This window comes from Pygocentrus nattereri, chromosome 25 (genome assembly GCF_015220715.1).
Source record: "Pygocentrus nattereri isolate fPygNat1 chromosome 25, fPygNat1.pri, whole genome shotgun sequence".
NCBI lineage: Eukaryota > Metazoa > Chordata > Actinopteri > Characiformes > Serrasalmidae > Pygocentrus > Pygocentrus nattereri.
The window spans coordinates 6,203,306-6,217,076 of NC_051235.1; the positions used below are offsets into that span (position 1 = coordinate 6,203,306).

Consider the following 13,771-nt stretch of genomic DNA (forward strand, 5'->3'; position numbering starts at 1 on the left):
GTGAGTCGACTCCACTGATGTACTGAAAAAGAACCGATTCGAAAGAGCCATTCGTTCACGAGTCGGACGCCGCTGCGGATTACATAATGGTGTGGTTGTAGTTCCGATCTTCGCCGCTAGAGGGGAGCGCGTCCGGACTCGTCCGCGTAGAAAACACGAGAACGATTTTCCTCACGCCGCATTCTCATTGGTGGCTCCGTCGACCAGCCTCCACGAAGGTGTCCAATCGGAAAGCGCGCCTTCTATCCCCTTGAATTATCTGGCCAATCAGAACGCAGGAAGGACGGGCCGACGCGTTCGTGTTGCTGGGTAGAGAACAAAGCCGAGGCAGCGCTGCGTTATAACTTAGAAAAAGCCGAAGCGGGAGAGACGGTGAGCGACTTTTCATACTTCATTTGGTCTTTTGCGGGTTTTTGTGCGTCTAAAAATGTCTCGGTGGTCGCACGCAAGCTTTTATGAGGGGCAAAGGACCGTGTCTGCCCGCCTCCGCGGGTTTGTTTATGTTATGGTCGTTCATACAGCAGCACGTCCGCTGTAGATAAACAAGCGCAGCCGTTAAACTGCCGTGCAAAATTCTGGCAGTTCGGACGTTCGAGGACCAAATTTACACGCAAACGTCCATTTTTAGTCTCAAACTGAGCTATTTGGTGCTTTCAGCTGGAAGAAGGGCGACCTACATTCATTCACTAAGCCTTATACAGTATATGTAATTCTTGTTCGAATTCTCCCGTTCCACCTTAAATGGTGCAGTAGTTACGTTCTGGCGCCTCCATTTAAGGTGGAACGGGAGAATTCGAACAAGAAGCTGTCGGCGAATAGGAAGCCGACTTCAGCCTCGTCGTCCTTTCAGAGATTACGTGTATTTTCTCAGAAACTCTTACAAAACATGGTTCTTCAAAGGTTCTGTGTAGAACCATGAGTTATGAGTGGTTCTCCGCATGGTGAAACGGTTCCTCGTCAGACCCTCAGATTGAGATTGCTGGAGAATGTGGTGTTTTTTAAATAAAAGGTTCTATATAGCCCCCCAAAAAAGGGTTCTAACACTTCTGATTTTGAGATTTGTGCCTAGAACCATACCCAACACATTCTCCAGCCATCTGAAGGGCCGTATCATCATGCAGAAACCATTTGAGCATGAAAGGGTTCTAGATAGAACCCTTTCAGAACCATCTTTTAAGTAAAGTGTAGTTTTCTGTATTTCCCAAGCCTCCTGTTCTGCCTTGAATGCACTGGTCACCCGTGTTTCTTGTGCGGGTCCAGACGTTTGTTCATGCACTGACCAGATCTTCTGTAACATCTCAGGTTCTGTGGTTTTTTCCCACTTCTTTGCTGCAAAATCACCCACTTTCAAACCATGGCAACTGACTGTGAGGCCTGGCTGAACTCCAACCCCGTAGGTAAGTGTTGACATGCAGCCGGTGTCACCGTGCTGCCCCGAGGGCAGCAGCCTCGGTGGCTTGTGCCGTGTTGAATTCGGTCACTGTGTTTTGGTGTCGAGGGCTTTTTGGGCTCGCAGACGGGACACGGTCATCTTATCATCTCTCGTCCACTCACGTTACAGATAAGTGGTCTGTGGCGTGACCCAAAGACCTCTTCAGAATCCTGTTCTTTCCCCGTCGTTGAGCGCGTTTACATGCACTCAGATAATCCGATAACTGCAGAAAATCAGATTTTGTAGGTGATTTGATCATCACGTTTCAAGTCGGGCAGTAATCGGCATTCTGCTTAACAACCAGCCGATGAAGACGTGACGTAAAAAACTCAAACTTCATGAGCAGCTTTACCTAAAAACATGAACATGCATCGTCTAGAAGATGATTTAAATCCTTCGTTTCGTGTTTGGAGTCTTTGCAGCTCCAGGAGCGTTTTGCTGCATCTCACAGCGGCGCTGCTCGCTTATTTCTGGTACCGTCGTCTGTTTTCGCGCCTGCGCAGACAGAGACATGGGAAAGAAATCCGAGCAAGAGCTCACATGGACTGGGGAATCAGATTACTGAGCTAAAATCCAGCCCTCTATCAGATTTTCCATTCGGATTTCTAGATCGGAGCGTGCTGTTTACTTACCCCTGGACTAATGGGATGGACGCATGTGAACGCGCTCATTGTTTATTACCACCGTGATCGTGAATTAACTGTTGATAGGGTTGCAGACGGCGCAAGACGCTCCGAAACTTGGTTACTGTGGCTGGTGATCCTCGGTTAAAGTTAAGTGATACTTTTTTAATCCCACAAATGGGAAAATTCCACCTCCGCATTTAACCCATCCGTGAAGTGAAACAACACACACACACTAGGGGGCAGTGAGCACACTTGCCCGGAGCGGGGGCAGCCCTATCCACGGCACCCGGGGAGCAGTTGGGGGTTGGGTGTCTTGTTCAAGGACACCTCAGTCATGGACTGTTGGTGCTGGGGATCAAACCAGCAACCTTCCGGTCACAGGGCCAGATCCCTAACCTCCAGCCCACAACTGCCCCTATTGAAGGCATTAAGAGGCCTTGACCACAAGTCGGCTCTGATTGCCAGACAAGGTCTTTTATCTCTCCCTCAACACACAAACTGTCTAACACCCCTGTCCCCCACAGAGGCAGTCGACCTGAGCGACTCTTATCAGTTCGGGGACGAGGAGAACGGCCTCGGTGGCAACATTGACGACAAGATCAACGGTAACTGGATCTCTGCCCCAGCCGGCACCGTCCACGAGGCGCGGCTCAAGGCCAAGGCCAAGCGGCGGCTCCGCAAGAACTCCTCCAGGGACTCGGGCCGGGGAGACTCGCTCAGCGACAACGGAGACGCTGTCCGGTCCGCCGCTCCACCCACCAGCCCCAAAGGCAGAGTGCTGGACCGCAGGTCGCGGCTGGGCAAGGGCAGAGGACTGCCCAAGAAAGGTACCGGAGCTTTCTGTCTGTAAAGGCTGGCAGTGAATGAGAACGTGTTGCTAAGATCGTTTGAGCTGATATTCCGCGCTCTCGTTCGTCATCGGCAGCGCTCAGATGGCTGGTTTACCTTTTTTTGGATTTGGTAATTGAGAGTGAAAGCAGGCAAGAGCAGCCTGAGCACAGGCGACGGTCGCAGTCCTGGAATCTGATATTCTCATTTTATTTATTGATTGATTGATTGATTGACAACTATGACAGGTATGAAAGCTACAAAGGTCTCAGGCACCTTACTGAACACTTTTAAACCATTTATTTGGACAATAAGCACGTTTCTGTTTCTAAATAAACTCCGTACGAGAATTTTTGTCTTCGAAAAAGCAGTTGGTGACTTGGAAGCTGGTCAGACGAGCAAAGTTTGCTTCCAGTTTTTTTTTCTGATTTCACCAGAACTCCTGATTTTAAAGAGAGAAGTATTGATTATATGAAGCAGGTCGTGGGTGACGGCTATAAATAAGGCTGGGCTGCCAGGAGGGGAGCGTTGGAAATGGTTAAAGCGAAAGCACCGACATGCGTACGATCACTGCTAACTGTACTGGTGTTAGTTGTAGTTATTGAACCGTTAGTGTTTCTGAGTAACGAAGTGCTGGCTGACCAGATGAATCGCTTTAGCACAGATCTAATGTGTCTAGTGTGAACCGGGCAGTCAACCCACCGTCGAAGGTGGTCAAGGACACAAATGACCACGCTACAGCGCCTCGCCGCGTCCCCAACGGCGTTGCTGGATGATCTAATCAGCTGCATCACCACAGCAGTGTAATCAACACAACACTGGCAGTGTAATCAAGCCCTGCTGCTCCAACCGTAACCGTTTTCCAGTGTTTCTCCGGCTTACTGTTCACGGCTGTATGCAGCGGTATCCGTTCACACCCTGCTAAAAATAATGTTCTGTTTTATTTATTTAGTTTTTCTGAGTTTTTTTTTAAAGGACAAACTTAAAAATGGCATTTTTGCACAGTTTAGTGCAAAATTTCTGTAAAGTTTTATTCATTGAGGGGGAAAAAAAACGTGCCATGAAATTTGCATTAAACAATGTACACCAGCAGTGAGTTTATCACAATATACATCAGAATAAAGTCGTATACATAATTCAAATAAACAGAAAAACTATAAAAAGTAACGAGAATTTTCTCAGCAAATACACACATGGGTCTTTGGTGCCTAAGACTTTCACACGGTACTGTACATACAACAGATGTACGTATGCATCGCTGTTCTGGGAAGAAAACCTCGTACCTCCAGAATGGAAACTTTACAGGAGAAGGAAAAAACCTACTTTACTTTTATTGCCAGTCAGTGGAACCATGTAAAGGCCAGTAGGCTTTTAAAGAATATATATCATTATTTTACCCAAGTACCTTAAACTCAGCTAATGAACAGTAACTGCTGGGCCTCTTTATCGAGGATGTCGACTTATTTTCTCTTACGAAGTACAGAAGGCATGCAAATCGACCGGGGTGCCCAAACTTTTGCACACGAGTGTGTGCCTCGTGCTGAACTGTCCTAATCTGGGCAGTTAGTACTTAAAGCGCAGCCACACCATCGATAAGTGGACTGCGGGGCGACGCCCATTTTTGTGGTTACAGCACATTTGACGCGTCCAGGTTCTGAGAAACGAGCCTGAATGAAAAGAAGCGTATTTGAAAAATTCAGAAGTGTTAAGTAGCGCTAATAACATCACAGCAGTCCAGCTCCCTAGTGCCCCTTGCTTTCGACTGTGTCCTGTGCCTTCAGAGAGGGGGTGCGATTATTTATCACCCACCCCTAATTCTTCAGTGATCTGTCAGATACTCACCAGCTTCACATTCTCCACCTTAAATGGAGCAGCAGTTACATTCTGGAGGGTCACGTAGCCCCAACACTTCGTCCTACCCCTCAATTATGACTAGAATCGGGTCACCCTGCGCCTAGACGTGAACGCGTGAGACGGAGGGCTGAGGGCTCGGTGGTAGAGGGGTGAAACGGCCTTGGGCCTAAAAGTCCCCCTTTTATAAGCCAGACGCTGCGGGCTGTGTTGTGGCTGGAGCTGAACTCTGCGGGGTGCGGTTCTCCAGCAGCAGCGCTGGGCGTCTCTTGAGTGGAGGAAAGCGGGTGGGGCGCTGTAGAGCTCTTCAGTTGTAGTCGGAGGTGTGGTACAGAGGTGTGGTACACCTCATAGTCAGGGAGTACAGGTCACTCACAGTGTGGGTGGTTGTTTATGTGGGTTGTTTTACTGTAAACAGGCCAGAGAAGCTCTGCCATTGGTCAGCTGTAGGGCTCTGCCTCAGCAGGAGGTCATAAACCTATTACAGGGTAAATGGTGTTATATTTTCTCTCTCTCTCTCTCTCTCTCTCTCTCTCTCTCTCTCTCTCTCTCTCTCTCTCTCTCTCTCTCTCTCTCTCTCTCTCTCTCTCTCATCAGTACACAGAAGGTAAAACTATTGTAGATCTTATCTCTGAGATGCTTTGTGCTTCTAGCAGGTAATTACAGTTGTGTTGAACAGCATTGACTTGTTCTTACTAAGGGTGTGCTCTCATGCATGATGGGATAAATAGTAGTAAACCCCTTTGTGCTGTATTTGAGTCATTCTATGTAAACATGTTTGTTTAGTGGACGTTCCCTGATTGACAGTGTCTGGTTTGATGTTCTGTAGCAGCCGTTTAGTAAAATGACATTTTCATTATGTGTAACACCAATGAGGGTCAGTAACACCAGTGACTCCTATGGAGAGAAAGAAGTGGACGTTTCTGTGAAATGACCAACACAAAAAGGTGAGATGAGCTGCTTTTCCACCGTTTACAGGCTTTAACGTCTGTTCAGCGCAGCTGCCATGGTAACGCTGAATGATGGTCACACACAGTGGAATAAAAGCACATGAATTCTGATCTGAGCGTCACATTAAAGTCACATGGCCACGAATCGGATGCGTAACTGATCCAGGACCACATATGAAAGTGGCTCATGTCGGATTTGAAAGGATCAGATTTGCGTCCACACAGCCCTGAAAACACCAGATCTGAGTCACATCAGGACAAATAATCTGATTTGTGCCACTTCAGCCTGGTAATGTGAACGCAGCCAACATGCTTGATGCATACAGAGTGCAGCTGAAAGAGGTGCGTTCTCTGGGACAGACGCTGTGGCCGAATATCAGTTTGTTTAAGTTTAGTTTTGACCAGTATCTCAAACCGATATCTGATATTTATTGGACTCCAGAGCAGAATGTTGAGGTGCCGCTGGGCTACGGTTATGAAATATCCGCACTGTATTCGTTTTACTGCCCTTGTAAACCGTTAACCCTGTTAACACCTTTAGTCCACGCTGGCAGATATGCATTTAAAAATATTGATTCTGCATCAACAACAGAAATAATTCCTTTCTGTGCAGCTCTGTTTTTAAAGACTCTGGTATTCTGCGTATTTTATAAGCTACTGAGAGGAAACAGAATTTACTAAAGTGCATCGTTCTGTGGAAGAACCGGTCCTAAAATATCTAAAATATTTCCAATGAAGGACGTCCTAGAAGCCGGACGGCGGTGATCTGTGGGAGTGTAGACTCAGCACTCTTCTGTGAGGAGTTGAGCGAAGGCTCCACGTGCTGCCGGGGCAGCAAAGCAGAAGGAAATTGAACCGGGTGCCCTGCAGAACTGGCCTGCAGACCGGGCTCAGTGCCGGGAAGCGAACGGAGGCTCCAATTATGACAAACGTCTGCAGATTTTACTGCGTAGTTACTGTTTATTTATAACCCAAAACATTAAATGTGCTACCTCTTTCCTACCAGCAGTTAAGTTAATTGTGCGTTTAAGATGTGCAGACGCGTTTTCTGTAGTGTTTAACTTGCATTTTGTTGGGTTTCTGAGTGAAAATATCTTCTGACTGCCTGAACTTTTCTACACAACTGTGTTCTCAAAAATAAAGTAAGATGCAGAAAAGTGCAGGTCGCAGGGCTGGAATGATTACCGGTGTAAAGGTGTTTCATCATTGAGTGCGTTCACATGCGCTCAGTAATCCCATCATCGGATTTCCGCAGTTATCTGATGATACTAATTGCTGTCTGACTCCTGTTGACCTGGACTTTCAACATTACATGCACTTCAGTCATCAGATAAACATGTTGATCAGATTACTGCCAAAATCGCGCCCGGCGGGAGAGCGCGCCCGGGGAGAGAGCGCCTGGCGAGAGCGCGCCCGGGGAGAGAGCGCCTGGCGAGAGCGCGCCCGGGGAGAGAGCGCCTGGCGAGAGCGCGCCCGGGGAGAGAGCGCCTGGCGAGAGCGCGCCCGGGGAGAGAGCGCCTGGCGAGAGCGCGCCCGGGGAGAGAGCACCTGGCGAGAGCGCGCCCGGGGAGAGAGCGCCTGGCGAGAGCGCGCCCGGGGAGAGAGCACCTGGCGAGAGCGCGCCCGGGGAGAGAGCACCCGGCGGGAGCGCGCCCGGGGAGAGAGCGCCTGGCGAGAGCGCGCCCGGGGAGAGAGCACCTGGCGAGAGCGCGCCCGGGGAGAGAGCGCCTGGCGAGAGCGCGCCCGGGGAGAGAGCACCTGGCGAGAGCGCGCACGGGGAGAGAGCACCCGGCGGGAGAGCGTGCCCGACAATAGAGCGCCCGGCGGGAGAGCGTGCCCGACGAGAGAGCGCGCCCGGCGGGAGAGCGTGCCCGACGAGAGAGCGCCCGGCGGGAGAGCGTGCCCAACAATAGAGCGCCCGGCGGGAGAGCGTGCCCGACGAGAGAGCGCGCCCGGCGGGAGAGCGTGCCCAACAATAGAGCGCCCGGCGGGAGAGCGTGCCCGACGAGAGAGCGCGCCCGGCGGGAGAGCGTGCCCGACGAGAGAGCGCCCGGCGGGAGAGCGTGCCCGACGAGAGAGCGCCCGGCGGGAGAGCGTGCCCGACGAGAGAGCGCCCGGCGGGAGAGCGTGCCCGACGAGAGAGCGCCCGGCGGGGGAGAGAGCGCCCGGCGGGAGAGCCCCGTTTCTTTTCATCACTTCTTTGTGAAATATACACACAATGTAAAGGACAGTAAGGTATTTAAAAGCATGTCGGAACTGAAAAATGAAAACGTAGATGGTTTTATAGCGACAGCAGCGTTAATAATACTGTGCAGCTCTTTTTAGCACAATCCTGATCAGATTAACACCGAGAGCTGCGCCTGCACTTCAGACGCGCTTAGAAGTGTGTGCATTTTCTTTCTCTGTCTTTCTGTCTTTTTTCTCTTTTTCGTTCTGTCTCTGTCTTTCTCTCTGTCTTTCTCTCTTGTCTCTTTCTTTCTGTCTGTCTTTGTCTTGTCTTTCTGTTTCTTTCTTTCTGTCTTTGTCTTTCTTTTTCTTTTGCCTTTTTTTTTCTTTCTTTTTTCTGTCTTTCTTTGTCTTTTTTTCTTTCTGTCTTTCTTTTTCTTTGTCTCTTTCTGTCTGTCTGTCTGTCTGTCTCCCCCCCCCCCTTTTTCCATGTAAGTATTGGTGTCAGATCTTTGTTGTGAGTGTTCAGGCTGGTGTTGGTTCAGTCTGTAGGTCTGGGTTTGGGGCTGCAGCTGTTAAACAGGCTGTGTTCTTTGAGCTCTTTGTGTCTGACTCTTTGATTACTGTGAATAATCTGAGATTATACTGGGAGCGGAGATCAGCACAGAGAGGATGTGATGTTTGAAACAGGGCAGCGACCTCTCGCTCTCTTTCACACTGTCCATCTGTATTCATGTGAACATCTTATAGCGCCTTATAACGAAGCTCCGTACTACACTGCTGTAGTTTACCCTACGTGTCCAATACTTTTCCCGTGACTGAAAAGCTGCTGTGTAATGACGCTTCGTCTGTTTTCCTGGACGTGTTAGTTGTCTGTGTGGAGGCTCCAGCTGGACTGCTGTTTAATTTCCCTATAATCCAGTGTAGTGATGATAATATAAGGAGTCTTTCAGCTGCGTCTTTCAGTCTACAGGATTCGTTTATAGGCATTTTAAAAGTTTATTCATGGAAAGCAGCAACTGCCCATTGACTTCCTTCATCTCGCCGCTGTCGGAACAAAATCCTCGCATCTCCATTTTTGTCAGTTTTCAGTTTTTGACATAATTTGCTGTTCTTTACATTGTTTGTAAATTTCTTAATGAACAGACCAACAGAAACGGCCCATAATTATTTGGAAAAGGTTCGGGTTCCATTGACTTACATTAAAAGTAAAGTAGGTTTTCTCCTTCACCTGTAAAGTTCCCATTTTGGAGATACGAGGTTTTGATCCGACAGCAGTTTGGCTAGGAGTTGTCTGATGTTTGCCGATGTGATTCAGATTTTGTAAAATGCTGTAATTTTCCTTTAACTCTGCTGAGCTGTAAGTGCTGCTCCTGTCTATTACATAACAGGGTAACGGGGTCAGTCAGTCAGTCAGTCAGGCAGACCGAGAGTCCTCTGCTGCATTTGGGAGGGTTGTGTGCAGAGTCTCCCAGAGAAATGCGTACATACACACACACACACACACACACACATCAATCAGTGCACAGCGCCCGAGTGTGTGTGTGTGTGTGTGTGTGTGTGTGTGTGTGTGGCGTGTCAGATGGTGTTAAAGCAGCTTTAAGGCGTGCTAACGTGCTGCGTGTGGAAACATCACTTAAGCAGCTGAACAGTAAGCTTTGATCTGGCTCGGACCGAGACCCACTGCCCTGAAAGCTTTTGCTTCATTACCGTTCATAAGTTTGGACTCAGTGTTTTCAGATGCAGGTTGATACAAAAAGATTAAATGATTTATTTCACTTCTAAATCTTTACAGATCAGTGCAGTGAACTGTAAACGGTTTAAATGAGCGTAAAGTTTATGTAATTCTACAAGGTCTCAGTCTGAACCTCCTCCAGCTGTACGGACGACGTCAACACCACAGCCAAACTCATCCCGTACTGGACTGAGCGTGTCGGGCGTCGCTGCTCTCACGGCTCTTTCGGTGCGATTTCGGAGATCATCCAGTGCTGTGGAGCCAACGCCGAACGCTCTGAGCTGTTGGAGCTTCACTGCCCACAAAAATTATTTTATGTTATGTGTCAGGCTCCAGTCCGCGTGGGCCAAAACTCTGCAGACCTCATTGCACTGCCTCATTAAACACACCTGGCTCAGCTCGTCAGCTAATTAGCAATGGCTTCATGAACTGAATTGAGTGTTAGTTGAGGGTAAATGCAGCACTTTGGCCTGGACGGTCCCCAGTTTGACATGCTGGTTATATGGAGTGACTGACCCTTTGCTCATCTGTGTGTTCCCTTAGGTGGAGCCGGAGGTAAAGGTGTGTGGGGCACACCTGGAGAGGTGTACGATGAGGAGGAGGTGGACGTACGAGACCCCAATTACGATGAGGATCAGGTACGGAGTTCATCCATTCACCCCCTGTAGACCCTATTGACGGAGTCGTCTCCAGAAGAGTAGATTCTGACTCCGATGCATCCAGGAGTCGGGTTAGCCTCAGGGAGATAACTGGCTTGCAAAGTTGGCCAAGCACAATGTTTTGTTTAGAAGTAGGACCTTTATTTTTGTTCTTGTTAGCTGTGTAGTCTTTAGCATGCCAACGAGCCATCAGCATCAGCGGTCATGTACAACTGATGCAGTAGTCTGTAACTTGAAACCATATTAGGAACTCCGGGTCTGAGCTCTGTTGCTCTATGGGATCTATAGTTTTCGAAAAGTCGTCTCTATCGCCCCTCTGTGTAAAGAACCCGACACGTTTTGTCCTGTGAACATTCTTCTCTCGAGTAGCACCGGATCCTCTGAATTACGAGGTCGTTAAAGAGTTGAAATATGAATATTGCTGCATGTGAGCTAAAGCTAGTGAGCGCTGGATTCACGTCATTAGACTGGCAGCCTCCTTAAGCGGGTTACGGTGGCAGTGAACGTTTCCACGTACAGACTGAGGGAAAATTCGAAGAAGCTTAATGCAGCCTTGTAGTTTTAACATGGCTGGTAATATCAAATTGATGTGCAGTAGCTTTACCTCGCATGTAGCGATATTAGTATCATAGCTTTTTTACAACCTCATAATTCAGAAAATCCAGTGATATTCAGGAGAAAAATGTTCGCAGAACCAAACGAATCGAGTTCTGAACACGTTTGTTTATTTATATTTTTGAAAGCCCTTTTCGTTCAGGCCATAGCGAAATGATGCTTAGACCCGGAGTTCCTAACATGGCCGTAATGTGGACTACAGAATGACCCACGACTACAGTGGCCTATTTTGGTGATGGCACTAGAGATTCCCCCAACAGGAAACGATGAGGCCAAGAGGACGAGGGCTTTTTAAACAGTAACTACACCCCACTATTTTCAGCTATTTTCACTACACCCCTGGCTCAATTTTGGGTTTGGAGGTGTGGCTGCAATTGAATCCAGGTGGGCTGGGCTGCTGTGTTTTAGAGCTAGCCTACATTAGCTACCAGAAAATATGGAGAGAGACTGAATCAAATGGTACTTTTGCAACTGGGAGTCTTATGAGGTTGACGATTTTTTCTACTACCATCCCCATCTTTGACGAGGGAAGGCGTTTCTGATCAGGCAGTGCGTCTTCAGCCTTAACAGTACAAGCCACTGACTCAAACTGCCGAAGAGTTAACCTAGTGCCTGAAGACAATTGGCAGCAAGCGGGAGAGACATTCCCTAAAATCGCGACAGCTAAGCTTCTGTTCACCAGGTCCGTATTTAATATAACCCTCGTCCTGGTTTCTTAGACGTAGTGAATTCAGAAGGAATAAAGTGGATTTTAAAATTTTGTCCAAGTTCCTTTCGGTTTGACATCAAGGTCAGCCAGGCTTTACTGCAGTGTCCCTGTATCCTTACGTTCTACATGGCACTAATAGTGTTCCATCCGATTCCGATCCAGTAGATGCAGGAATTGTACAGAACAACAATTTTTAGATATTTTTTCCCAGAATTTTGTAGAAAACCTGATAACATTTCCAACTGTTTGTAATTTATCCCGCATGTAACGCCCCTCCCTTTGTCTCCCCCTGCAGGAGAGCTGTGTGTACGAGACCGTGGTGCTGCCGCTGGACGAAGAGGCCTTCACGAAGACGGTGACGCCGATCGTACAGGAGTACTTTGAGCACGGGGATGCTAACGAAGTGGCGGTGAGGATGAGCTCCGTTTATGACTCTGACCACATCTGTAATCTGTTTACAAGTAAATCCCACCATTTAGACCCAGCGTGACATGATGGAAAGGTTTGACAACATTGATGATGATCCTTATTACACTATGTTGTCAAAAGTTTTCACTCACCCATCCAAATCACTGAATTCAGGTGTTCCAATCACTTCCATGGCCACAGGTGTATAAAGCCGAGCCCCTAGGCCTGCAGACTGCTTCTACAGACATTAGTGAAAGAATGGGTCGCTCTCAGGAGCTCAGTGAATTCCAGCGTGGTACCGTGATCGGACGCCACCTGTGCAGCAAGTCCAGTCGTGAAATTTCCTCACTACTAAATATTCCACAGTCCACTGTCAGTGGGATTATAACAAAGTGGAAGCGACTGGGAACGACAGCAACTCAGCCACGAAGTGGTCGGCCATGTAAAATGACAGAGTGGGGTCAGCGGATGCTGAGGGGCATAGTGCACAGAGGTCATCGACCTTCTGCAGAGTCAATCACTACAGACCTCCAAACTCCATGTGGCCTTCAGATCAGCTCAAGAACAGCGTAGAGAGCTTCATGGAATGGGTGTCCATGGCAGTGGGGAACAGTTTGGAGACGGCCCCTTCCTGTTCCAGCATGACTGAGCACCAGTGCACAAAGCAGGTCCATAAAGACACGGATGAGCCAGTTTGGTGTTGAAGAACTTGTACAGGAGTCCTGACCTTAATCCGGTAGAACTAATTAGAGCAGAGACTCTGAGCCAGGCCTTCTCATCCAATATCAGTGTCTGACCTCACAAATGCGCTTCTGGAAGAACCTTTGTGGAAAGCCTTCCCAGAAGAGTGTTCCGACGTCATATTAAATATAATAATATTTGACCATATTAATTTTACTCCAGAAGAGCAGACTGGGCTGCTGTAATAAAACCGTTTCCAAATGTTATGTTTCTCGTTGTTATGGTGAAATTAATACTGTTTTTCTACATTTTATTAATGTTTATGCATCAGCCTCTGCAAATGTGTACGTGCTTTGGGCAACACGTCCCATCTTGGGGCATCCCTAATTAAAAATAACTAATGCTATTTGGTAAAGTTTGTATTAATGTTTTTAAAACATTATTTCATTAACATGCATTTTTTTCCAGTTGCAATTATGTAGCAATTCTGGATTGAAATTGTGTAATAGAATCATTGAGATCAGACCTGCAACAACATAATAATAATAATAATAATAATAATAATAATAATAATATTGTTATAACACAACCTGTACATTGCCAGTCTCCACTGTCTGAGTCTGTGTGTTCTTGCAAATGCAAAGGTTTAAGAATAACTAACTCACTCTTTTCTCTCTCTGTCTCTCTCTGTCTCTCTCTGTCTCTCTCTGTCTCTCTCTCTCTGTCTCTCTCTGTCTCTCTCTGTCTCTCTCTGTCTCTCTCTCTCTCTCTCTCTCTCTCTCTCTCTCTCTCTCTCTCTCTCTCTCTCTCTCTCTCTCTCTGTCTCTGTCTCTCTCTCTCTCTCTGTCTCTCTCTGTCTCTCTCTGTCTCTCTCTCTGTCTCTCTCTCTGTCTCTCTCTCTCTCTCTCTCTCTCTCTCTCTCTCTCTCTCTCTCTCTCTCTCTCTCTCTCTCTCTCTCTGTCTCTGTCTCTGTCTCTGTCTCTCTCTCTGTCTCTCTCTGTCTCTCTCTGTCTCTCTCTCTCTCTCTCTCTCTCTCTCTCTCTCTCTCTCTCTCTCTCTCTCTCTCTCTCTCTCTCTCTCTCTCTCTCTCTCTCTCTCTCTCTCTGCCTGT

The 13,771-nt window shown here is 47.9% G+C and overlaps 1 protein-coding gene across 1 annotated transcript in view; it reads left to right on the plus strand.

Moving 5' to 3' along the window:
• The first annotated feature begins 265 nt into the window (after positions 1 to 265).
• pdcd4b (programmed cell death 4b) overlaps positions 266 to 13,771 on the plus strand; it is a 25,801-nt gene continuing 12,295 nt past the window's right edge. Inside the window, exons 1-5 of the mRNA XM_017686684.2 lie at positions 266 to 372; positions 1,303 to 1,397; positions 2,583 to 2,885; positions 10,132 to 10,226; positions 11,867 to 11,980. Of these exons, the coding sequence (XP_017542173.1) occupies positions 1,355 to 1,397; positions 2,583 to 2,885; positions 10,132 to 10,226; positions 11,867 to 11,980 (555 nt within the window). The 5' untranslated portion in view covers positions 266 to 372; positions 1,303 to 1,354. The remainder of the gene's footprint in view (positions 373 to 1,302; positions 1,398 to 2,582; positions 2,886 to 10,131; positions 10,227 to 11,866; positions 11,981 to 13,771) is intronic.